Here is a 24627-nt window from a genome sequence, read left to right as displayed (position 1 = left end):
TGAATGAAAACAAGTGTGTGTGTGTGTGTGTGTATTTGTTTCTGTTCTCTGGAGGTGGCCTACTTCAACTGTGTTGCCACTTGAATAGCGACCAGTGTGAAATAGTTTTCTTCAGCATTTATTGTAAAAAGACTTAGCAGTTGTAAAAACAAGCATGGGTCTATTTTTCTCTTTTATTTTCACAATATTTGTACGTGTGTAGATGTCAATGTGCATGTAAGACAGATGAAGTCTTACAGTTACATATCTTGTATCATTGTCCTGCACAATTTTAAACCACTTTACAGTCTCTAAAGTTTAAACCCTCTACAAAATATTTCTTTATCACTTTATCTTAATGCTTCTTTACCTCCTAACCCTTTTGTCCATCCTCAGAAGCACATGTATTCAACCTTTTCCTCGATTGTCTTTTTTTAACTCTTCAGATGGCGTCTACAGCATTTCAGCCCAGTGTGTTCTCCGCGTCCTCATCATCACAGAAGACATGCTGGGCAGCAGTGTCACCGTCCGCCTGCAGAACATGTCCCAGGAGCACTTCCTGTCACCACTGCTTGGTAACTTCCTGGAGGGCGTGTCAGCAGTGCTCTCTGTGCCCGTCGAGGATGTTTTTATCTTCAACATCCAGCCGGACCTGGACGCGGCGCCGGGAGGGATCCTGAATGTCAGCTTCTCTGCTGCGTTGCCCGGCGGGGTCTTCTTCCCCTCCGAGACCCTGGAGGAGCAGCTGTATCTGAACAGGCCGAGGCTGACGTCATTGACACAGATGGAGGTTAGTTTATGTCAATAACACAGATTCAAATGGGAGAATTCATCCTTTTTTATCCCACAATATATTTATTTACATTTTTAGCAACATACAACACAGCCTTTTACATTTAAATGATATACATACATTACAACACAGATTCGCCCTATTAACTCACACCAAAAAGGATAAAGACAAACAAATCAAGACATGAAGTACTGAGTGGAGTAAATTAATTGTAAAACATTCAAAATGTGACATTTTTACAAGCTTGGAAACTGCATTGTTACGGCACCTTTTAAGTGCTTAGTGTATAAGATGCATACAAAAATAAATAAAAAAGTCACAGTCACATGAGCATTGCATGTGACTGGTAATAATAGAATACAGATGCCATGGCAGCACCTCCATATGGCTTTAACCAGCAGTTTGCTGATATGACCACTAAATGTTCTCATGCATGAAATCACACACACCTGGACACAGCAGGCACATCAGTTACATAGAGTACAGTACACGCTAACACACTCTCAGAGCATCTACTGTATATGCACGCATGAGAGGAAGAGATGTTTCGATAGAAGAGAACAAGTGACACCCAAAGGAGAAACGATTTATGCAGGGCTGAGAGATAGCACAGCCATGTCTGGAGATACATATTTAAAGGCTGAATGTGTACGACCTTTGCTCAATAAGACAGTCACACAAACACACATTATCACCAACAAACTGAAGCTGATACTCTTACTGTCTTAAGAAAACACAATCGTGTGAATATATCTGATCCAGTGACCTCAACAGCAAGCTGAAACAGTCCCTCTGGAAAGTAAATTTATTTACAAAGCAAAATGATGACAAATGTACATAAAAGCAAAACAAAACCTGATAAATTAAGATAAATATTCTTGAATTACAGTATGTTAATTTAGGGCTGTAATCGGCTCTAATTGTACACCACTTCTAGTGAAATCTGGACATAGAGTGTGCAAGGAGACATTAATGGTGAAGTTTCTGAGGAGAAGAAATACCTTGAAAGACAGCAGAGTGAATTAATTATTCAGAATGACAGTGTGCTCTCAACAAATATTCTGTTATTTCTTCTTTATTCGGGTTGCCTCCACACGTAGGCTCTGTAGCCTGAGAGGCCTGACCCAGGGCAAATAAACCCAGAGGACTCTTGTGCTGCTCTCAGTCTGTGAGACCGTTAGATTAGCATATTCATATTTTATTTTAATCAAGCTTCTTTGCTCTGAACCATGGCGGCTTGACGGTAAGAGGACAATATTTAGAGCTATATTAGTAAGCTATAAAAAAATAAAGAACTGAGGGATAATTTTTAGGAGAGCAGACATGACTTCCTGTTTGTCAGCATGCTTACTGGTATGTTTTAGTACTAGCATAGGTAGCCAGCGCTTAAGTGAAAGCGCTAGCATGCTAACATTATGTCAAGTCTCTCTAAACAATATGGAACTTTTCTTTCCATGTTTTTACCTTAATAAGTTACGCATTTTGAGTCAAAAGTTGAACAGCTCCTGAATTTAGCAAAAAGCTAACTAAGCTAATTAATTGGTTAGCATTGTCCTTGTGTTGATGCTTCTGCGTGTAGTAGCCTCATGGGATATGTTGATGTTGTGTAATTTAAACTACATTTTGTATTTTATCTGAACAATTATTTATGAAACTTGCATTTAGATGCACATCCCCCACAGACTTTGTCAAGCCTTATTCACAAACATGGCTTCTATTCTTCACCACGTACTGTATCTGTGTGGCACATTATGGATTTTTTTTCATGGCAGACATTTTCAAAGTCATAGCAGGAAAATCCCAGGTGTAATCAATAACTCTAATCAAGGCTGCAGGCAAACTAGGTGCTCCAATTTCTGGGCCATGGATACGACTATGAGTTTCCCCTGGCAACTAAGTAGGCCTACGTGTTTTATATTTTATATTTTTTGATTGCGGTACAATTCTGTATTTTCGGTCTACTTAACATTCTATTTCACTATCTTATCTGACAGCTGTAGTAGCTACCTATTGTTTTTCACATTGAGACTTAAAAACAGATGATAAGCATGAATTAAAAGTAGTAATCAAACTACCTATTATTACATTGCATTACATTAATTGATATTGGTTATTTAATCATAGAACAAATACATTTATTTTAATAATTTACTATAAATGAGTAATTGTACATTTGCAATACATTGTATTGGTACTTTTGCTGAAGAATTATAACACTTTTTCCACCACTGTTTGCATGGTTTACTGAACAAATCCAAATTGAAAAGATCCATTATTAATGTTAGTAGTTTCAACTGATTTTACCTAATTCAAGTCAAAGTGTGTGCTGTAAGAAAAAGCGAATTGGCAGAAAGAATAACAAAAAGCACCCCCACAGCCAGAGCTACGAGTGAAAGAACTAAACTTACATGAAACTTCCGTTGGGTTGCTTTAAAGTCAAGCTTCAGTTTAATATTCACCCTGTAATAGATGTAAAACATGTGATGGAGCATTACTAACCTGACTCAGATGGTTTGTTTCACCAAACCATCTAGGAAAGCTCCATTGGAAGCCATTCGGAAAGGGCAGGCACTTTCAAAAATACTTGGCAGGTGATTGGATCAATCTGTCCATCACCTTCCATCATGGGCAGTGGTGGCGCCAGAGTATTTTTGTTGGGTATGGTAGGTCTAACCCATACAGTGGTGGGGCTCAAGTCAGTATTTGCAATGTAATTACATACACACTCCCCTTGACAGTGAAACGCCACCCGTGAGGTTTAGATTATTTCCCTGTCTCAATCCAAATTGAACTGTATGAAATAAAAAGGCACATTTGTCTTGTAGTAAATAAAAAGGGCGACCTGGAGCCAATCCTGCAATTTCCCCACAGGTGAAAAAGTTGACATGCTGAAAACCCAACCACTGCAGTGGGGTCTGGGGGGATTCTCCCCCAGGAGATTTTTTGAAATACTAACATAAAATACACAGTAAAGTAAAATAAATAAATCTATCATACACGACATATTTAAAAAAATGAATGCCATTTTTGTTTTTAGTTACATTGTTCTGAAAGCTGAACCTGCTGCTCCTCACAGAGAGAAGAGAGAAGAGGGAAGAGGGAAGAGGCTGTGTGAATTACTATACATGGTGGATAAGGGTGGATAGCCCCCATTGTTCTGTGTGTCAAAATGAAAGACAGCCCACACACCTATCAATCATCAAACCGTGGGGTCTTATTTCATTACGTGTTGATTTCTATCAACAGGTAATGTTGTATCGATGTATATAGAGATGTACTACAGCAAAAGTCATGGGAGCCTTCCTGCAGACCTCCACTCTCAGGACACCTCCACTGTCAGTACAGGAAGTGACGATTCTGACGAACACGTTTTTTTTCCCCGCCCACGGCCTGTGTCCAGCCCCCCCCCCCACTCATCCATATATTAACGGATTTTGACAATTTTTGTTGCATTTTTCTCCTCTCCTCTCACTGATCGAATGGCAAATGCGACCCAGTACCTAGTACCGGTGCTCTGGCGGTCGGTTCCTCCGAACTGCGGGTTCGACTCTGATGGCCGGGAGGGTGTGCTGCGTTCGGGTGGGGGACTTCCCCCACTCTGCGTGTCTCCCGGGCCGGCCGATATGAAGCGTGACCAAGACGCAACGTCAAGGGGTCCCACGGGTCCCGCAGCGGGGTGGAGGTTCCCAGCTGTCACGATCCGTCACGATCCGATTTTATTTTGCGTGCATTTCCTGTTTGGAAAGTGGCACTGTACTGAGAGTGGTGATTTTATTTTGGAATTCTTAGCGTGCACTTCCTGTCCTGAGAGTGGAGGTGTCCTGCGACTGCTGCCTGCAGCCAGGCAGGCCATGGGAGCCTGCCTGCAGGCAGCAGTCTCAGGACACCTCCACTCTCAGGACTCAAAATAAAATCGCCACTATCAGTAAAGTGCCACTTTCCGAACAGGAAATGCACGCTAATACAACATAAAATCGCACTGTCACTTATTATCGAGAGAAACAACCGTGTTTGCCGGGTGCACCGCGGCGGAGGTTCTACTGAAGCCAGTCCCCAACTCTGGGGACTTCCGGCCTGGGACTTCGGGTGGCAGTATACACCGTGAAGTGGTTTTCGGCCTGCCAGTAAACCCAAAGTAGAAGAAGAAGAAGTGACGTCAGCGGCTCATTTGCGTAATCTTCCCTCAGAGAACTTATTCCGGTGTGAACGCGATCTGTACTTAGTGCCCTGGGGTATTAAGTGCCGCGGCACTAAGTGCCGGGAACTAAGTACAGCAAAGTACTCGGTGTGAACGCGGCTAATGGCTGGTACATGTGGAGCACAGCACTTTGAATTGGTGTGGATGACTGACAAACAAGAAAAAAAAAAAAAGATTTAAAAAAAATCGCAGGCTTTGTGATTTGATAATCGCATCATTTCAAATCGCGATTTCGTTTAAAATCGTTCAGCCCTACCTCACATCCTCTAGGGGGGTCTGGAGGCATGCTCCCGCGGGAAGATTTTTTTTTAAATGTTGAAGTTAAATGCATCAATCTGGTACACTTTCACCTCATTCACACCAACGGTGTTTCAGGGCCGGTTCGGAGCTGGAGCTTGAAAAGCACCGGGTTTTCCTCTTCACACCGCAGCGGAGCAGCCTCTTAGCTCCGGAATCCGGTTCGTTTCAAGCACCAAAAAATTGTCCGGCCAGAGCAAAAGCACCATATACGTCACGCTTACGTCGAGGCGGGGGCAGGGGCGGGATCAACTCCTGAACAACAACAAAAAGCCCGCGTTTTATCCAGTTTGTCCACAACGATGGAGAAACTTAACAAGAGTTTCAGTGTTTCAGTGTTTCTGCCATAGACTGTATATATAAAGGTTTCTGCTCATGGTGAAGCAACGTGTCTGCGTGTTAAGGTGGAACCTGAGCATTCACGTTGATCACCTCTCATTATAAATCTATAAAACTATAAATATTAAACTTTACTTCACGTGTTACATACCTGGGTGAAGGTTACAGTTCATTTAAATGAAAGATACAACGTTACTCCACACTCATGGTTCAGTCCACCTTAAGAAATAAGACCGACCTCAGAAGCAGTTGTGTTTTAAAAAAAACTTTATTGACACGAGTACACTTTTTTATAAGAATATAACTAAACCACAGAAATGACTCCGGAAAAGCTGCAGATAGAGCCACAAGAAATGAATGCAACTGATTTCATCCGCGCGGTTTGACTTTATGAAGCAGGCACGCAAACGGTTACGTCATGACGCAAACGATGACGCAACGACGCATTGCCAGTCGGACTCTGGGCGGTGTGAAAAGAGCCAGAGCTAAACCGAAGAACTGGTTCTGAACCTGAAAAGCTCTAGCACGGAGCTTGAACCAGAGTTGCGTTGGTGTGAATGAGGTATTTGAGCACAAGATGAAGAGATGTATGGGTAGCTCTCAACACTCATATGAAACAGAACTGTATATATTTCAATAATCCATGATGATCACAACCAATAACAAATAATTGAAACTTGTTTATTTTATAAACTCCTCTCTCTTATCTTATGTTACCTAGTTAGCAATGTTTTCTTTTTATTTATGCATATTTTACTAATCACTCCCCTTTTTTTTTACTGTCCTATAGTACACATTGGAATGATTTATTACTTTATTTTTTACAAATATATTAAATAAATAAAGGTGTGCATTGTAAATATTTGTTTACATAGATGACCAAACAATTTGAGACTCACTGAGATAACTTAGAACTTTAACCATCCAATCAATCAGAGAGTCCTTTACCTCACCTGAAGTTATTTGAGCCTCTCATCGGTAGGCTGTCGGCCAAATAAATCACTCCGATTGGCTATTCAGCTAGCGAATCAGTGCATGAGAAGCGAAACGGAAGTGAGGGACCGAAACAAACTATTAAGAAGGCAAATCTGAGATTTCATTCAACTCCAGCTCTCGACACAGGTTCGGGAATGCCCCATGAGTATCTTGCTGTAGAGTGAAAATGGAAAGCACACACTATTTCTTGTTTGTTTGTATCACGCAGTCCGTTCTTCTTCTCTCGGTTATCACCAGTGTTGTGCTAGTTACTGAAAACCAGTAACTAGTTACCATTACTAGTTACTTCATTTCAAAAGTAACTCAGTTACTTTACTAGTTACTTACAACAAAAAGTAATGCGTTACTGTGAAAAGTAACGTTTTAGTTACTTATAAAAAATGTCTCCCATTAATGCCCTTATAGCCTTCATTTCAGTACTGTTATTGCATTGGAGAATAATACAATCTGTTGATCAACTTGACATGCCTTATATGCAATCTGGATTGCATCGATATTAGCTGGCTTTCCATTTTTGTATATTCTTTCTCCAGGTAGTTGGAAAAAGTGTTCCGTCCCATATGCCGTGTGCCGCCCGGACATGGTATCATGCTAACTAGCTCCCTGAAAGCGGGTGACTCCACTGTAGCAATAGTGTGTTCTACAACATACCGTGCAATGGCGTTATCGACTTTTCCCTGGCTAGCAGTCCCTTGGTTAAAATCCAGCCGCTGTTGCTTAGGTGGAGGTGGAGTGGCGTCGGCTGAGTCTCGTCTTAGCTACTAGCTTCGTCCCAGCATGTTGTTTTTGCAGATGTTTTAAGAGATTTGAATTACTGGTTTGGGCAGTAGATAGGATCTTTGACCCGCCAGGACACAACTTACATTTAACTAAAACGTTCTTTTCTTTGTGCTCGACAAAAGTGAAATAGTGAGAATATCTCCAGGTGGAGAAACTAGACTTGAGCTCCGCCGCCGCCATGATAGTCTTGTTAGTAAACAACACAAACACGCCCACAGCCCGTCTCCGCATGTGACACAGGAAGTATCTAAGTACATTTACTCAAGTACTGTACTTAAGTACAGTTCTCATCTCTGTTCGCCTGGCTGTTGACTATATAAAAAAAACTAACGGAGTAACGCACCATGTAGTAACGGTAACTGAGTTACTGAATAAAAAAAGTAATGCATTAGAGTACTGGTTACTGACAAAAATAACGGCGTTACAGTAACGCGTTACTTTGTAACGCGTTAGTCCCAACACTGGTTATCACGCAGTCTGTCTTCCGGTTGTTGCCTCTTTTGAATGACAAATACACACTACCCGCCCTTCGGAAACAGAGCGGAGGAGAGAATGTGAATGCGCAAAGCAATGCAGTGGACACTGAAACATGCACATAAATTGGATAAATAACATAAGTGTTTAGTTTATTTAATAAACAGCAGGTCACCCTTGAAAAAGGTTTGAAATGAAATGAAAATAAAAGAGCACATGTTCAATGTGAAAAGTGACCGTAGATAGATTATTTCAGTTTCGATTTGGCGCTATATATATATATATATAATATATATATACAAAAAAAACACCTTGAATTTCAGGGGGGGCGCGGGGTTCCGTTGGGGTGGCGCAGCGCCCCCCCAAGACTATGGTAGGGGAAACACTGCTACTACTACTTGTACATGCTAATGCAGCAATAACAATCTTCACAATGCCTCTTATTACTCCAGGTGCTCCCGTTCGACGACAATGTGTGTCTGCGTGAGCCGTGCCAGAACTACATGAAGTGCATCTCAGTGCTGCGTTTCAACAGCTCCGCCCCCTTCATCTCCTCGCCCTCCATCTTGTTCCGGCCAATCCACCCCATCGCCGGCCTGCGCTGTCGCTGCCCGGTTGGCTTCACGGGTGATTACTGCGAGACAGAGATCAACCTGTGTTACTCCAACCCCTGCCTGAACGGGGGGGGTGTGCGCCCGCAGAGAAGGAGGGTACACCTGCATCTGCCGTGAAGATTACACCGGTGAGTAGTGTGTGCTGTCGTTAGAGACTGTGCCTGTATTTCTGATGCTGTGGCAAAGGTGAAATGATAGAAAATCTCGCCATGTTTCTTTCTGGGTATAAAGGAATAAATTGAGTGTGTGTGTGTCTGCACCTATATGAAGAAGATACACTAAGAGAAGTGTAGGTGTTGTGAAGGTGGTGTACGTATATTGATTGTAAATTAAAGTGCTAGTATGTACACTTAGCTTTCATCTTTTACAAAAGACTCCAAGAAGAGTCCAATTTGTTTCATATGTTGGCTCTTTTTCATTTCAAATGATGGGAAATATTTCAAGCAATTTGATGAGTGCAAATATATCCTAAAATATATAAAAATGGTTAAAAAGCTCGAGCTGTCCTTGATGTTGATCACTCTGGTTAGCCACCTTGAAGTGTCTTGTCTACACGCTATTGGTTTAACTGATTGACCTTTCCAGTGCTTTAATTAAACAGTAGTTAAGAGTCCAATAAGCATTCAAGAGCCTGCAAATTAACAGGTCATTTATTATTTAGTAGAATTCTTTTAGACACTTAGTATATACCATGCAGGTTATAATGTCGGCTCATGACACAGAAACACCGGGCTGAGCAACATGGCTTTTCCAATTTGAATCAAAAACGCCAAATTAGGCAGTTGAATAATTAGTTTTTACTTCTAGTTTAGATATTATAGAGTAGTGTGTTTATGTGTTTATGTGTGTGTGTGTGTGTGTGTGTGTGTGTGTGTGTGTGTGTTTTGTCTTGATTGATGTAGTCTTTAACTCCAGCCTGGTAAACTGTAACTGACTGACTGTGTCTCTTTGTACATGTCCCATGTTGGCTTCCTTTTTGATCCGCGCTGTTTTTACTCTGTTGAAACATGAAAGCACACACACTGCCTCCTGGGAGAGCTTCTTCTTCCACGGCTCTCTACCTGTTACTTAGTCTTTAGAAACACTTCTTCGTGGGCACCACATACACACAAACCACCTCCACCGCTGCCACCATAAACCCCTCACTTTGTTTTACTGTCGTCAAAGTAATTTGTTCCCTCTCTCACACACTCACATATTTAATTATTTCTAATACTCTAGACCTCACTCTTTCACTCCCTCTATTCCCCCCTGTTTTCTCAGCCCCTTCATACTAATGCATTTCTCCAATCTTGTAGCCATTGAGTAGGTTGTATGAGAGGATAGATGCTGTAAATGTCAGTGTGAGTGTCTGGGGGATGTTTCACATTTCCTTTTATTTCAGATCAAAAGAGAGCTGGGGGAGTGAAGCAACACTTTTCTTTCACGAGCGAGACTGAGTCTTTTCCAAACTCCCACTGAAACAGACAGAGAGAGACAGGAGGATAAAGAGATAGTGTAATCGAGCAAAGTAGAAATGGAGGTAGGATGTCAGTTAAAAGGAGAGAGAAAGACAAAATAGGAAATGATGGAAGGAAAGTGAAAAGGAGATGGAAAGAGTCAGGACATTTTTGACAAATTAAGAGAAAGATAAAATGTTGATAGAAAGAGATTGTGAGGGGTAAGAGGAAATAGCTGGGATATTTGGCAGTATTAGTGAAAAGTTGTTAATCAGGAGGGAAATGTGTTGAAATATTTTAGTCATGATTCAAAATGAAGAGACACTTCCACCAATGTTTGATCTAGAATATTTGCTCCATTGAGATGCCTGTGGTGAAGGAACCAAATTATGTTAATTTGAGTCTCACTACGACCCACGTCTACAAACAACCAAACCTTGTATGACAAAAAATGACAAATATCAGCCAAAGCTTGTATGACAGATGACGTGTCTAATTTTTTAACTAACTAACTGCAAATGTGGACATACATCAGAATACATGTAATACAGTCTGAAAATAGGGAATGTAGATCAGTGATTGTAGAAGACAAAAAAATAAGACAGAATAACCAAAAATAGGAGGTGCAGAGAAAAACAAAATAACGTGTTAAAGGTGGGACAGGGGAGGGAGGGAGTGCCAATAGCGGAGCATGAGAGATGAAGGAAAGGACGGAGAGGCAGGTATGACAGCGATACGAGAGACGAGGGAGACAGTGAAATCAGAGAGAATACCATGGAAGGAGGGCTGCAGGGGGAAATGGGGCAGGAAACATCTGGGAGCAATGAGAGAGATGGTTGGAGGATGAGGGTTCAGGGAAATCAGACGGGTTCTGAGGAGTCGGCGTTGTGCTCTTCCTGCGTGGGCGCCGGGTGTTGCGGTGTCTTGTCAACGCCCAGGGCTAGTGGGAGGAAGAGAGAGAGGAGGTGGACAGATAAACAGGGACGGATTGATTCTGCAACACTCAGAAATCTCCAGACATCTCACAGCCAAATTTGCTTTCTACCTCATCCATTTCCATCCAACCTGCCTTCATCCTCTATCCTTTATCCATATGCTCTTTGTTGCTTTGAATCCCTTTTCTGTGAAACTATGGATTGCTCTCACAGGCAGGAGCTTAGCCTGGGGTTTTGACCTGAGACTGTACACTTTCTTTTCCTACTCTGTGAGAGTTGTTTCTGACGCTTGAACTGTAGCGTTCAATAGACTTGTCAGGTGTGCTTTGGAACAATTGTTGGTGTAATGTTGGGCGGCTCAAGTCAAATGTTTTGAATGAGAAATACAACCAATTTATAAAGGGAAATTACGCCCTGCTTGCTGACATTAATATTTCCTTTTAGCTGACTTTGTTCAGTGCCTCACCAACACAGTTAAGTAAAAATAAAAAACTCCCCATTGCTCCCCGGGCGCTGTACAATCGCTGCCAGCTCTTCGAACTAGGATGGGTTAAAAGCGGAGAACAAATGTCACTGTGTGTGCTGTGTGCATGAACATGTGTGACCAATAAAGAGGGTTTCATCCGACAATTCTATCCATCTATCTTTAAGGCAGCCTCTTCCGCAAAGACCCTGAAAGTCTTCACACTACCTGTAACCTCAGGCTAACCCTTCCCTAAACCTCACATTTAACTCTGGGATAAGACAGGTTTGACACTCTGACTGGGGGTTACAACCGCAGAGAAGAAAGGTAAGCACTGCCTTTTACGGTGCCAGAGAGGTAGTGTTAAGACATCGTTTGAGGCATTGGATCAGCAGGGTCAGGGACGGTTCAGCTCCGTACTGAATGACAAGTGAAAGCCTGGGGTTTTAGATGTTCTGTTTGTTAACCCTGTTGGGTTGAAATCCAGGGTTAAAGTTAAGATGTTGCTCAATTCAATTATGGAAAGCTCTTACTTTACTGATGTGTAACAGCAACACTTTAAAGTCCTCAAACAAATGAATATTCAGTGAACCGTCGAGCAGCCTTGTTCACAGCTGACATTTTGACACGGGTGTTAATAATTACATTAACGAGGGCACTTTACTATTCAAGTGTGTTTTTATACTAGAACTTCAAAATCGATGCAGCTAATTGTAAGAGGCGTCGTTCCTTTTTATGATTTATACCTGTGCTTTGTTCTGCTTTGACAACATCTTTGTCTGCTTTTAAAAAATGACCATTGAAGGCTTTACTACATTAACACAGCTGCAGCCTGTGCCATGTGCTCTAATGGTCTGCTCCTCCAACTCCTTTTATGTTCACACAATTTGTAGCACACTAAAGAAGAAACAAAAAAGATATAGTAAGACATCTAAATAATATTCCAGTGTACTGCTCTGCTGCGGTCTTTTAAAATATGCTATTGACCCTGTTGGATTTGGATGGGGACATCTGCCACCTGAAGAAGAATCAAGTTAGAACTAGTAACCCAGCTGTTGTGCTATTTCAACCAGAAACCAGATATGCTTTTTACAAACCACCTAATGACGGTCCTGTGAAATCCAACTTCATGCCCCCACAATATAATCTGAAGTGTGAAGGCTGGTTGAGGCGGCAGCTATTGTTAATGACGGATTTGTTTGTTTGGATGAGATTATACCCTTTAGACTCTAAATTATAAACCAGTGCTCTAAAACTAAAATTTAATCAGAGTCTGTACAAAATACAAGTGATAAAAGGAAACACTTATATTTAGAATGGAACATTTACTTCTGCTCCTCGAGCTCCTGAAGCTCTGCAATCTGCTCTCTTTTATTTATAAGAATTTAAATATTTCCAACCCCAAGCGCTAACTTCTGTCAGAAACATGGAGAGCTTTGCAGTACGGATGTGCAACAGTCATTAACCCTGAAATCTAGAAAAAAACCTCAGTAGTAAAAAGAGAAGTCCCCAGTGGACAGTAAACCTTAAAGGCAGGGAGGTAAGAATGGAGAAACCAGCTCGAGTGCGCTAGAATTTGAAAGTCCACAACCGAAAAAAATCTGCTTCTTCCTTCAGACTTCCTTACAGAGCCCCTCCTCCAACACACACGAACGCGCACATGACCAATGAGGGCACGAGATAAGTTTGTGCACAGATGGAAGGCTGACAGGCAGGTAGGCCATCCAGTTATTTTAGCCGGGCCGGCTCAGATGATTGGTCGTGCTTTTTACAGCGCCACGGCTTCCACAGATGACATTTTTTATGTATTTATTGTCAAAGCATTTAATGTGTTCATTGCTATCGGGATGTTAAGAGCATTCCATGGAATATAACAAAAAGTGTTTCTGAAGTGAATTACCTCCTACCTTTAAAGACGGATATAGCAGTAGACAGAAAGAGAGCATATCTGATCGTTTTCACATACTGAAACAAAATAGACTCAGAAGTGATAAGAAGAGACACACATTATGCAGATTAAAATATGCAAGATACACCTCCGAGAGCCAAGAGATGGAAGACAGAGAGAAAGAAGCAAGGACGCAGACTAAATTAGTTTGTGAGAAGATAAAGTGGGGAGCGGGGGAGGAGAGAGGACCCAGGTAGGAATGAAGTCGCCTGGTTGTGTGAAGCGATCTGTAGTATACACCGAGGGAAGATGAGAGACAGGAAAAGAGAAACAGACGGAGAAAAACTGCGGTAGGCAGAGGTGAGATTAGTGTTGGCTGTGATGAAGCTGATATGCATGTTACAGTGAGAAATGTAATCCAGCGGATAGGGAGGTAAACAGATCACACACAGAGCCAATTGGCTTGAGGTGGTTAAGATTATGTCAGGCGTGTGAAGAAGAATATGCATTTAAAAAAAGGTGTGGAAGGCTGGAAAGTTTAAAGCAGAACAGAATGAGAGAAATGAACAACTGAGAAGGAGAGGGGAAATACATTTAGTCTGTTGAGATGAGATTGAGGCATTGGCTGTGAGAATGAATCAGTTTGGAAAGATAGAGAGCAAGCCAGAGAGAATGAAGTGAGGAGAGAATTTGTTGGGATGAAAGAGTAAGGTTGGTGATGAATACAGAGGAAGAGGAGAATACATTGTGTTTGGCAAGACACGTCTGAAATTAAAGAGCCAGTACAGAGGAGAGAAGAATAAAGAAGAACCAACATTTACAACTGGAATATATCTGACAAACAGATCTGTAAAAGTGTCCGTGGTGCACAGTGTCGAAGTCTGTGATAAAGCAGAAACTATTTTCAGCTTTCTTAACATATGCCCATGGCAGAACTGAACCATGAAGTCAGAGCTAATTATTTAGCTAATCCAAGCTCATTATGTGCTCAGCAATGTACAACATGTATAGCCAAGAATTGATTGATATTTTGGGGCTTTAGACTAAGGACTTCAACTACAATATTAATTAAAATGTGTTTAATTTATTAAACTATCTATGACTATTTGTTTTCAGGCAAGTTGTCCAAAAGGTTTAAGTGTAAACAAAAGTAATTTAGGAATTAAGGATAGCAAGAATGTAATCAGCCTTAGAGTGAATCACAACACACAGCAGCAATGTGTGGAGAATGAAGTCATTTAAAGAAAAGAAAGAAAGTCTAATGAAAACTCAATTAATTTGGGAATGATAAGAAACAATGTGAGGATTTAGACATTCAGAGAGGACAAATGTCAGAGACAAGCTGCTGGGTGATAAGCGGCAGGACTCGAGGAAAATAGAGTGAGTTCATAAAAGGTGGATTAAAGCTCACATTTCAAACCGTGAAAAGCCGAACGGTATGTTATGTGAAGATAATCGAATGTATAAGGGGGGGAGAGGTGGAGTTAGACGAAGGAAGACATTTTAAAAGAAAGTTTGAGGAGGAGAGAGATGAGTTTCTTTGGTAAATAAAACCAGGCGAGAGCAGGGGAGAGCAGGGGGAGACAGATAATGGTATGGGATGGATTCAGTGGTCTCTGTGACACTCATTTCAGAGGTCATTCATCGAAAGAGTGTGTGCCAGTGATTGTGCCCGAATGAGACCAAACTAGTTGAGAAAATGGTAACAGGGAATTAATTGTGTGTGTGTGCGTGTGTGTGTGTGTGTGTGTGTGTGTGTGTGTGTGTGTGTGTGTGTGTGTGTGTGTGTGTGTGTGTGTGTGTGTGTGTGTGTGTGTGTGTGTGTGTGTGTGTGTGTGTGTGTGTGTGTGTGTGTGTGTGTAAATTACTTGGGGGGGAAATTAGTGTGTGTGAGAGAGGAAGCAGGCATGCGAGGATAATAAATGACTTTCTGGAGAATTAAGTAAAAAAAAAAAACAGCAAGTGGTACAAAAAGCCAGAGCAATGAGACCGCTTAGTTTGGAGAAGGAGGTCTGGTAGAGGAAATATAGACATTTAAATACATCATAGACATGATTTGGAGATGTGCATGCTATATGAACAAATTCACTGCAGGGGACGTTCTTTGCTGAATTGAGATGGATAAATGCATTAAGCAGTGAGAGAGGAGACTCAATTAGTTTTTGTGAGTTGCAGAGCATGATGGGAGGGAGAGGGGGGTCTGTACCTCAGGCCCCTCTGCGGTGTTTGTGGGAGATGTGCATGTCATGTGAAGAGTTAGAAGTGCTGTGCCTGTAATTACAGCAACTAAGGACAATATGTTTTTGGAGCAGTTAGAAGTGCATTTTTCAGAGTTTTCTTACATGACTACTTACATTTGTGTTTTTGTGAATACATAACATACTTCAGCCATGCAAACTTTATAATTAAATGTTTACATTTCTAATCCCACATTTGTTGAGATGTATATGCAAAGGTAATACCTGTTTTCAGTTGAGCAATGAACAAGAATCATTGGAAATGTCCAGGTTTTGGAAGAAAAGGACAATTCATCTTTGCATATGAAAATGATACAACATTAGAAAGAGAAGCGTGCAAGACTAGGGCAAAAAAAAAGTTTTAAAAAATGCAGCAGGGTGAAAACAGAGGAGAGCTAAAGAGAATCTAAATGTGGGAGGTATCTACAGTATCTACAATCTTTTGAAACGGGCCAAAATGGGCAAAAGAAGATTGCGAGCAAAAGTCAAGGCAGATAAAAAGTGGAAATGGGGGAAAAAACATCAAGAAATGATTTGAAGGGAGCAGAAGGGAAAGCTGCAACATATTTAGAATAGGGTGGGGGCTTTGAGGCAGATGGAGGCTTGAAGGGAAATACAGCAAGATTAAAAAATAAACGTTTTACTTCCTGACACCAAATAACTTTGGAAGCGATTTTAGTGTCAAAGAAGGAATTTCCAATGTCAGAATATAATCCTAAAGTTGGTGCAATGTTGGTGAAGGTGCTTAGGAGACAGAAGAAAAGCAACAGAAGGGGAAGTGACTAAGACAATGAGAGATTGAGCGATTGAAATAAATGACAGAAGGCTAATACTAAAGATGAATAATTAAGATGAGGTTTAAAGTTTGCTCTAAAGAGAAAATAAGCAATTGAGAAGTATAAAAGGGATTGCGTTGGGAGGAACATTACAAACAGGAAGTACTGTCAAGCGAATAATGAGAACAAATCAAGTATGCCTGAAGTAAGAAGAGAGCAGCAGAAGTTAAAGAAGCTTAGATGGTTCCAGGTATCCTTTGTTCAGAAACATCCAAAGACGTTATACAATATACAATCAATTAGGGCTGCTCGATCATGGCAAAAATCATAATTTCGATTATTTGGGTCAATAATTGTATATGCGATTATTAAATGCGATTATTCATTGACTTTGAAAACATCCATTTATTGGAGAAAAAAAATGTGAACAGTATGTTTTTAACAGTTGATTACCCTGAACTTTAAGTATAATTCAACTGAAAAACCAAAACAAAAATTATAAAAAGAAAAGTAATAATAATAATACAAAAATAATCGTTTTATTTCGATTACGTTGTTGTTTTCGTAATCGTTGCAAGCCATAATCGTAATCGCGATTAAAATACGATTAATTGAGCAGCCCTACAATCAATAACCTACAACTCCGAATCATTGGAGGCACTTTTTCTTGTTGCGTTGCAAAAAGAAAAAAGTGAGCATCAAATAAGGGGAGCAAGCTTTACAGAGGGAAGAGGAGAGGAAGAAGAGGAGTGAGGCAACTGAGAGACTACAGGCCTCTAGGGATGTACCATGTGTTGGGGTGGAGGAGGGGGAGATGGGGTGGGTGGTTGGGCGGAGCAAACTAAGATGCCGGGGGGTGGTTGAAGAATAGTGGCTTTGATGAATAAAACATCGGCGTGAATGAAGGGGTGGTGTGAATACATTAAGCAGGCGTAAAGGAGGAAGGGAGGAAGAAAAGAAAACAAGATATGGGAAGAGAGGAAGGGGAAAGGAAGAGGAAAGCATTGAGAGATTATTTTACAGTAATGCCAGGTTCAGGGAGGAAAGATTAAGGAAGGAAGGAACAAGGAGAGGAGTAAGATGTGAGGAAAAATGAAAGGGGTGATAGGAAACAGCACTCTGCTTTGAAACTAAAGAGCAAACAGAGAGAGATAGTTTTTTTTTTTGTGGGTTGCCTGTTTTGTTTCTAAGTCTTTGTGGATGTGTGTGGTGGAGATTTTTTTACATTACATTGCATTTAGCTGACGCTTTTATCCAAAGCGACTTACAATAAGTGCGTTCGACCAACAAAATACAAACTTGAAGAAAACAGAATCATATAAGTACATCAGGCTTCATAGAGCAAAAACATTTCAAGTGCTACTCAACTGGCTTTAGATAAGCCAGCCCTTTATTAGTATATAAGTGCTTTGTTAATAGTTCTATCGCTCGAAGTGGAGTCGAAAGAGATGAGTTTTCAGTCTGCGCCGGAAGGTGTGTAAGCTTTCTGCTGTCCTGATTTCAATGGGGAGCTCATTCCACCATCTTGGAGCCAGGATAGCAAACCCACGTGTTTTTGCTGATGGGAACTTGGGTCCCCTTCGCAGCGAGGGTGCAGCGAGCCGTTTGGTTGATGCAGAGCGGAGTGCACGTGCTGGGGTGTACGGTTTAACCATGTCCTGGATGTAGGAAGGGCCAGATCTATTCGCAGCATGGTACGCAAGTGCCATTGTCTTGAAGTGGATTCTAGCAGTTACCGGAAAAGTGGAGGGAGCGGAGGAGCGGAGTGGTGTGGGAGAATTTAGGAAGGTTGAAGACCAGACGAGCCGCTGCATTCTGGATGAGCTGCAGAGTTCGGATGGCACATGCAGGTAGACCAGCCAGGAGGGAGTTGCAGTAGTCTAGGCGTGAGATGACGAGAGCCTGGACCAGAACCTGCGTCGCTTTCTGGGTCAGCTGGGGACGCATCCTCCTCATGTTGTAAAGCGTGTATCTGCAGCAGCGGGTTGTAGCAGCTATGTTTGCAGTGAAGGACAGGTTGTTATCTAGGGTCACACCCAGATTCCTTGCAGTCTGAGTCGGGGAAACAACAGAGGTGCCGATGTTGATTGTTAGGTCAAGAGTGGGACAATCTTTTCCCGGAAGGAAAAGCAGCTCAGTCTTGTCAAGGTTGAGCTTGAGGTGATGAGCAGACATCCACTGAGAGATGTCAGCTAGACAAGCAGAGATGCGTGCGACGACCTAGGTCTCTGAGCGGGGAAAGGACAGAATTAGTTGGGTGTCGTCAGCGTAGCAGTGGTATGAAAAACCATGCGGGCTAATGACAGATCCGAGCGAGTTTGTGTACAAGGAGAAGAGGAGGGGACCAAGAACAGAGCCCCGAGGGACCCTTGTAGTTAATTGACAAGGGTCGGACTCCGACCCTCTCCAAGTAACCCTGTAGGTGCGGTCTTTGAGGTATGAGGTGAGGAGGGAAAGTGCAGAGCCTGAAACTCCAAGTTCTTGGAGAGTGCGAAGGAGGATCTGATGATTCACCGTGTCGAATGCAGCAAACAGGTCCAAAAGGATGATGACAGAGGAGAGGGAGGCTGCTTTAGCAGTGTGCAGTTCCTCAGTGACAGCAATGAGAGCAGTTTCTGTTGAGTGACCTGCCTTGAAACCAGACTGGTGCGGATCCAGAAGGTTGTTCTGATGGAGATAACAGGAGAGTTGTTTAAAGACAGCGCGTTCAAGTGTTTTAGACAGGAACGGGAGTAGAGAGACAGGCCTGTAGTTTATAACATCAGACGGGTTGAGAGTGGGTTTCTTTAGGAGAGGGTTTACTCTTGCCTCCTTGAGACTGTTTGGAAAGTGACCAGAAGTTAGAGAAGTGTTGATGAAATGGGAGAGAAACGGTAGAATATCAGGAGCGATAGTCTGAAGGAGGTTTGAAGGGATAGGGTCCAGAGGACAGGTGGTAGGGCGGGCAGAGGTAATGAGGGTAAGAACCTCACTTGGAAGAGAGGGGAAAAGGAGGTAAGTGTGATGGTGGAAGGAAGGTCTGGTGACCCAGTGGTGAGTAAAGGTGAGTCAGAAAAAGAAGAGCGAATATCATCAACCTTTTTTTCAAAGTGGTTAACAAAGTCGCTTGACAGAAGGGAGGAGGGGGGAGGGGCTTTGGGAGGGTCCAAGAGGGTGGAGAAGATGGAAAATATTTTTTTGGGATTGAAATAGGAAGATTGGATCTTATCTTGAAAGAAAGTGCTTTTTGCCTGAGAGATCGAAGCAGAGAAAGAGGAGAGGAGAGCCTGATAGGTTAGGAGGTCGTCTTGGTGTTTGGATTTCCACCGTTTCCGCTCTGCTGCCCGAAGGACGGTTCTATTAGCACGCAGTGCTTCATTTAGCCAGGGAGCAGGAGGGGACTGATGAGCCTGCCGAGATGTGAGAGGACAGAGAGAGTCCAGAGAGGATGAGAGAGTAGAGAGGAGAGTTTCTGCAGCAGAGTTTGGAAGTAGGAGTTGGAACGTGTCAGAGGAAGGGAGGGCTGAGAGCACCGATGAGGCAAAGGTAGAGGGGGAGAGGGAACGAAGGTTACGGCGGACAGGTGCAGGATGAGAAGAGATTAGTTCGTTATGTTTGGAAAGGGGTAGAGAGAATGAAATGAAGAAGTGATCGGATGTGTGGAGCGGGTTTACAGAGAGGTTAGAAGTAGTGCAGTTCCTTGAGAATATGAGATCAAGGACATTGCCAGCTTTATGAGTTGGTGGGGACGGAGACAGTGAGAAAGCAAAGGCGGTTAACAGAGATGTTAGTTAGTCTATCTTCCCTGTCTGGAGGTTGAAGTCTCCGAGAAGTACAGCGGAGGGCCAGTTTCAGGGATGTGTGAGAGGAGATGATCTAATTCCTCCAAGAAGTCCCCCAAGGCGCCTGGTGGACGGTAGAGAACAACAATGGTTAACTGTATAGGATGGGTTACTGTGACAGCATGGAATTCAAAAGGTGGAAGGAGTGAAGTTAGGTAGCTTGAAGAGGGAAAAGCTCCATTTGGGAGAGAGCAGGAGACCAGTGCCACCTCCTCTGCCAGTGGGTCTGGGTGTATGGGAGAAGGAATATGCTGTGGAGAGAGCTGCTGGGGTGGATGTGTTGGATGGAGTAATCCAGGTCTCAGTGAGAGCAAGGAAATCCAGAGACTGCAGGGAGGCGTAGCCAGAGATGAAGTCAGCTTTAGGAACAGCTGACTGGCAGTTCCACAGGCCGCCTGAAACTAGATGTTGGATGTCAGTGGAGCACGTGGGATAGACGAGAGCAGGCCGGTTATATCGATTACGAGATACACAGGGCCAGTGATAATTGCGAGAAGACACATGAACAGGAATAGAGAAAATGCACATGATTATAGCATGAGGGGCTAAACAACCAAATAAAATAAAACACCAGCGATACTTAGTTCAATCAAAGTAGGATTTGCCTCCTCTTTGCCACCCTCGTGACTCCAGCAGGACTCTATTGTCTTTGTCAGTCTTTGACTCCAGCAGGACTCTATTGTCTTTGTCAGTCTTCGTCTGTCTGACGCTGAAGCTGACGCTCGAGGAAAGTGCTACCTAAAAATGGACACCTGATTGCTGAGTTCTCACAGATGTGGGGCCACGTCCCTTTAATTAGTTAACTCTCTGCAGCTGGTTTTGATGTATAACCCTATTACATATAAAATCATTCTACATTTGACTGACAACAGAAGTGTTACAAACAAAGTAGCACTTCTGTTATCCAAAATGGTTCTCTTACAACTGGGATCACACACCACTCAACGTGTTACCGATGCATTCACCTGTAAGCAGCATTTCAATATTGTAGCTGGTTGAAATGAAGATACCTTTGAGGACTCCTGCTTACTGGGCAAATATATTCAACATAAATTAGGCTAATAGGTACATAATAACGCTTTTTGGTCAATAAGAAAATCATAAACAACAATTTTGCAATCAATTATTCAATTAAGTTATTTATCAAACAGAATTATAATATATGTAATTGTTACAGCCTCTCAAATTTGGGGTTTTACAGATCTGGAATTTCAAAGTGCTATCTTTCTGTCGGACACACTGTTTTTCTAGTATTCGCTTGCCCTTTGTGTTCATGTGAGTCTGCATGCTGAGCAGAATGAGGATGTGCTGAACACACTTAAGGTGACTTTGTGTGTGTTTCCTTCACGTGGAGATATTTGTAAGAGCCTCTGTGAAGTGGACACCTTCACACTGTCTGGGCAAAAGACATGAGAGCATTTTGTTGAGTCAGTGTGAGATCACGTCTGCTCTGCTTTACTGTCTCTCATTAGTCTGTGTGTTCTGCAGTTTTTATGTCAATTTTCCCGCTTCAATATATTTCATGCCAGTCTGTCAACCTCTGTGCAACCATAATTAAGCCAGCATTTGATTTTGTAGGTGTGTGTGTGTGTTTATCTCTCACCACACGCATAATTCATGAGTGTTAATGTCTACTTATTTATTTTAATATTAATGAGGAGGGTCTGTCTGGATGCAGGGATGCAACAGACAAAGACAGGGAATGTGTGTGTGCGTGCGTGTGTGTGTTTCTCTATTTAATTGGTTCCCTGTTGTGTGTACTTACATAGAGGTATACGTTTAATGTGAGAGGGGGGAAAAGATGAGAAAAAGCTTAACAAGGACAGACAGATGTGATCATTCTAATGTCCTTGGGTGTTTGACCGGGTGTCTCACTGTGTGTGTGTGTGTGTGTTTCCTCAGGGTGATTTATTGGTGTGAGGGAGTATGTTTGTCAGGCAGTAACTGGCAGATATCGGCTGCCCGGTGGCATGAGGAGAGACGTGGCGTGGCGAAATAAAGTGATGTACCGTAGGATGGACAGATGACTATAAAGTGAGCAAGTGATGCATGGAGAAGTAGATACAGAGCTACTCTGCGTCATACTCTGATTTAACCCGGTGTGTGTGCGTAGTGTGCCTGACATTCGGTGGCACAGCACCCAGTGTGTTACAGTGTGAACACCCTCCATGCCTTGCAGCCAATGCAGCAGTGTGTCACTCAAACTGGGATCAATTCCCAGCTGAGCGGATTGCATGGCCCCCGTTTCCCCCAGAGGGTCCGTCCCAGACAGCTGAGGGAGTGAGACAGCGTCCCGCCGCCAACAGTTAATTCATTTTGAATAGTGTCGTTTATCAGGGTTGATTCAAAAAATATAAAAATGTTTTGCAAGTACAACCCAATTGGGCGGAGGTTAACATACAGTACCTGGGCATTACACCCAAGTCAAGTCAATGTGTGGGAAACACTGGGTGAAGCATTGAGAAGGAGAAAAAAGAGAATTACTGTAGAAAGAACAAATATGGGGGAAAAATCATAACCGACGCTGCATAGTTGAATATTGTTCTGTTGTTGTGTGCCATTATCAGGGCCAACCAATCTTATGTTCTGATATTCTCTACATTTTGCCCAAAATGTGGAGCAGTAAAATAATACCCTACTTTGCTCGCTATCTTCAAAGCTGAGCATGTTCAATTTTGGCAGTTTTTATCCCTGACATAGAGGAGGATAAACTGATATAATTCAAGCATGTTAGACCTTTTGATTCTCTCCAACAATCTCACTGTGGGGTTCAGTCTGTGTTGTATGTGTCACACAAAGTCAGCATCAGTGTGTCTGTGTGTCTATGACTTGTTCATTTGTGTGTGTGGTCATGACGTGTGTGTGTGTGTGTGTGCGCGTGTGCGTGCAGACTGTGTTTCAGAGATGGTCTGTGTGTCCATGTCTTGTGTATGTCAGATACTGTTTGTGTCCAAACGATCATGAGGAAAGCTGAAGGCTCCTGTTGACTTACTGTACAACAGCAGCACTGTTCGTCATCTGTGTGTCTGGTTGCTTATTATTGTGTGTGTGTGCGTTTGTATGTTTTTGTGTGAGGCTGTGAGGACCCTGCCAGGGGGCATTTAGGCATTTAAAAGCAGCACAAACAGTGCCAACAGAGACGGCTACATGATAAAACCCAACAGCCTTGAGGGCAGGGGGAAATGATGTGTGTGTTTGTGCATGTGTGTGAGAAACAGAAATAAAATGAAAACAAGCGTAATATTAGAGAGGTTGAAGGTGTGATCATCTTTGTTTGAAAACCAAAATAAATCTGTATTACATCTTTTATTAAGGAGAATGCATTTTGGTTTGTTTACCTGATATTTTGCTGTGTTTTGTGTGTGTGTGTGTGTGTGTGTGTGTGTGTGTGTGTGTGTGTGTGTGTGTGTGTGTGTGTGTGTGTGTGCATGCTGTAGGCAGGTTGTTAAATGAATCCTTGAGGAGGCATGTGTCTGAAGGCTAGTTATAAACCATGTCTGCTGTGTTTATATGGAGTGCACTGGGTGTGTGTGTTTTTGTGCAGCTGCTTAATGTCAGACAATGTGTGTGTCCAAATATGCTCAAGGAAAGGTGAAAAACAAATACTCCTACACACTTTTTTATTGTGTATATGGGTATATGGGTATCCGTGTGGGTGTTTTTGCCTCTCGAGACACTTCAGACTGGCGCTTGTTTGACTGGCAGCCAAATCAGTGTTTATTCTTTTCCGCAGATTTGTTTGTGTTGGTTTTTTTCACACACTAAAGCAACAGATTTGCAGATTGCAGGAAAATACTTTTTGCCCCCTTTCTGCTGCAGACATACACTTTAAAATACACTGAGTATTTGTCCAGCTGTTCTTTCTATAACTTCTATTCTTTGTTCACTTAAAGCATTGTAAGGTTAATCGTCTACAACAGTTGCTCTGACTCCTGCTCCTCAGGAATCAGCTCCCTGCTGTTTCCACAGTTTAATCAAGTCATTTACATTTGAAGCGTCTGCTGAGTGCAGCTCACTGCCTGAAACACAACCAGCAGCGATCTCTTCAGCCGTTCACATGGAAAACCAACCACAGCTTCATAGATTGGGGCAATTTCAAGACCCTCAAGTTAAGTATCTTTCTTCAAAACCTACAGAAGGCTTTAACGCTGTGTGTACTCAAGGTCCTGTCAATAGCAATAACGGTGATTGCATTTCCGAATGTATGACCATTTTAAAATAGCTTCAAAATCAACTTATCTACTATTTGTATGCCCTGCCTTCAGGGTCTTTCAGGGTGTAACTCTGTCGTTATACTAATTTAGCAGCAATTGAATTCAACCGTATCCAGCTAAATGAACTAACTATCTCAAAGCCACCTTAACTTACAGTAACAGTTTGCAGTTATCAGACTCGGTCAGATCGTACTCTGTTGGTCCAACAGGACGTGTAGATGTTTACTAAGTTCAAATTATTCCTTCCTTCTATCCTAATGATATTAATAATAGTCCTCACAATATTTGAGGTCAACCATGATTCAAATGTAGCACATACTGTACGCCTTAGGGTCTGAACTTACATTTGAAGTAAAGCTCTGTTTACTCTGGTCTGTTTGCCCT

General features: G+C 42.3%; 1 protein-coding gene across 1 annotated transcript in view; it reads left to right on the top strand.

The window, feature by feature from the left end:
* Positions 1-24627, top strand: part of celsr3 (cadherin, EGF LAG seven-pass G-type receptor 3) — a 131321-nt gene that overhangs the window by 26118 nt on the left and 80576 nt on the right. The window contains 3 exon segments of the mRNA XM_034209136.1: positions 426-769; positions 8309-8536; positions 8538-8598. Coding sequence (XP_034065027.1) covers positions 426-769; positions 8309-8536; positions 8538-8598 — 633 coding nt within the window.

This window comes from Gymnodraco acuticeps, unplaced genomic scaffold (genome assembly GCF_902827175.1).
Source record: "Gymnodraco acuticeps unplaced genomic scaffold, fGymAcu1.1, whole genome shotgun sequence".
NCBI classification, from domain to species: Eukaryota; Metazoa; Chordata; class Actinopteri; order Perciformes; family Bathydraconidae; genus Gymnodraco; species Gymnodraco acuticeps.
Note: the sequence above shows the minus strand (reverse complement) of the source record. Positions and strands in the feature narration are given on the sequence as shown.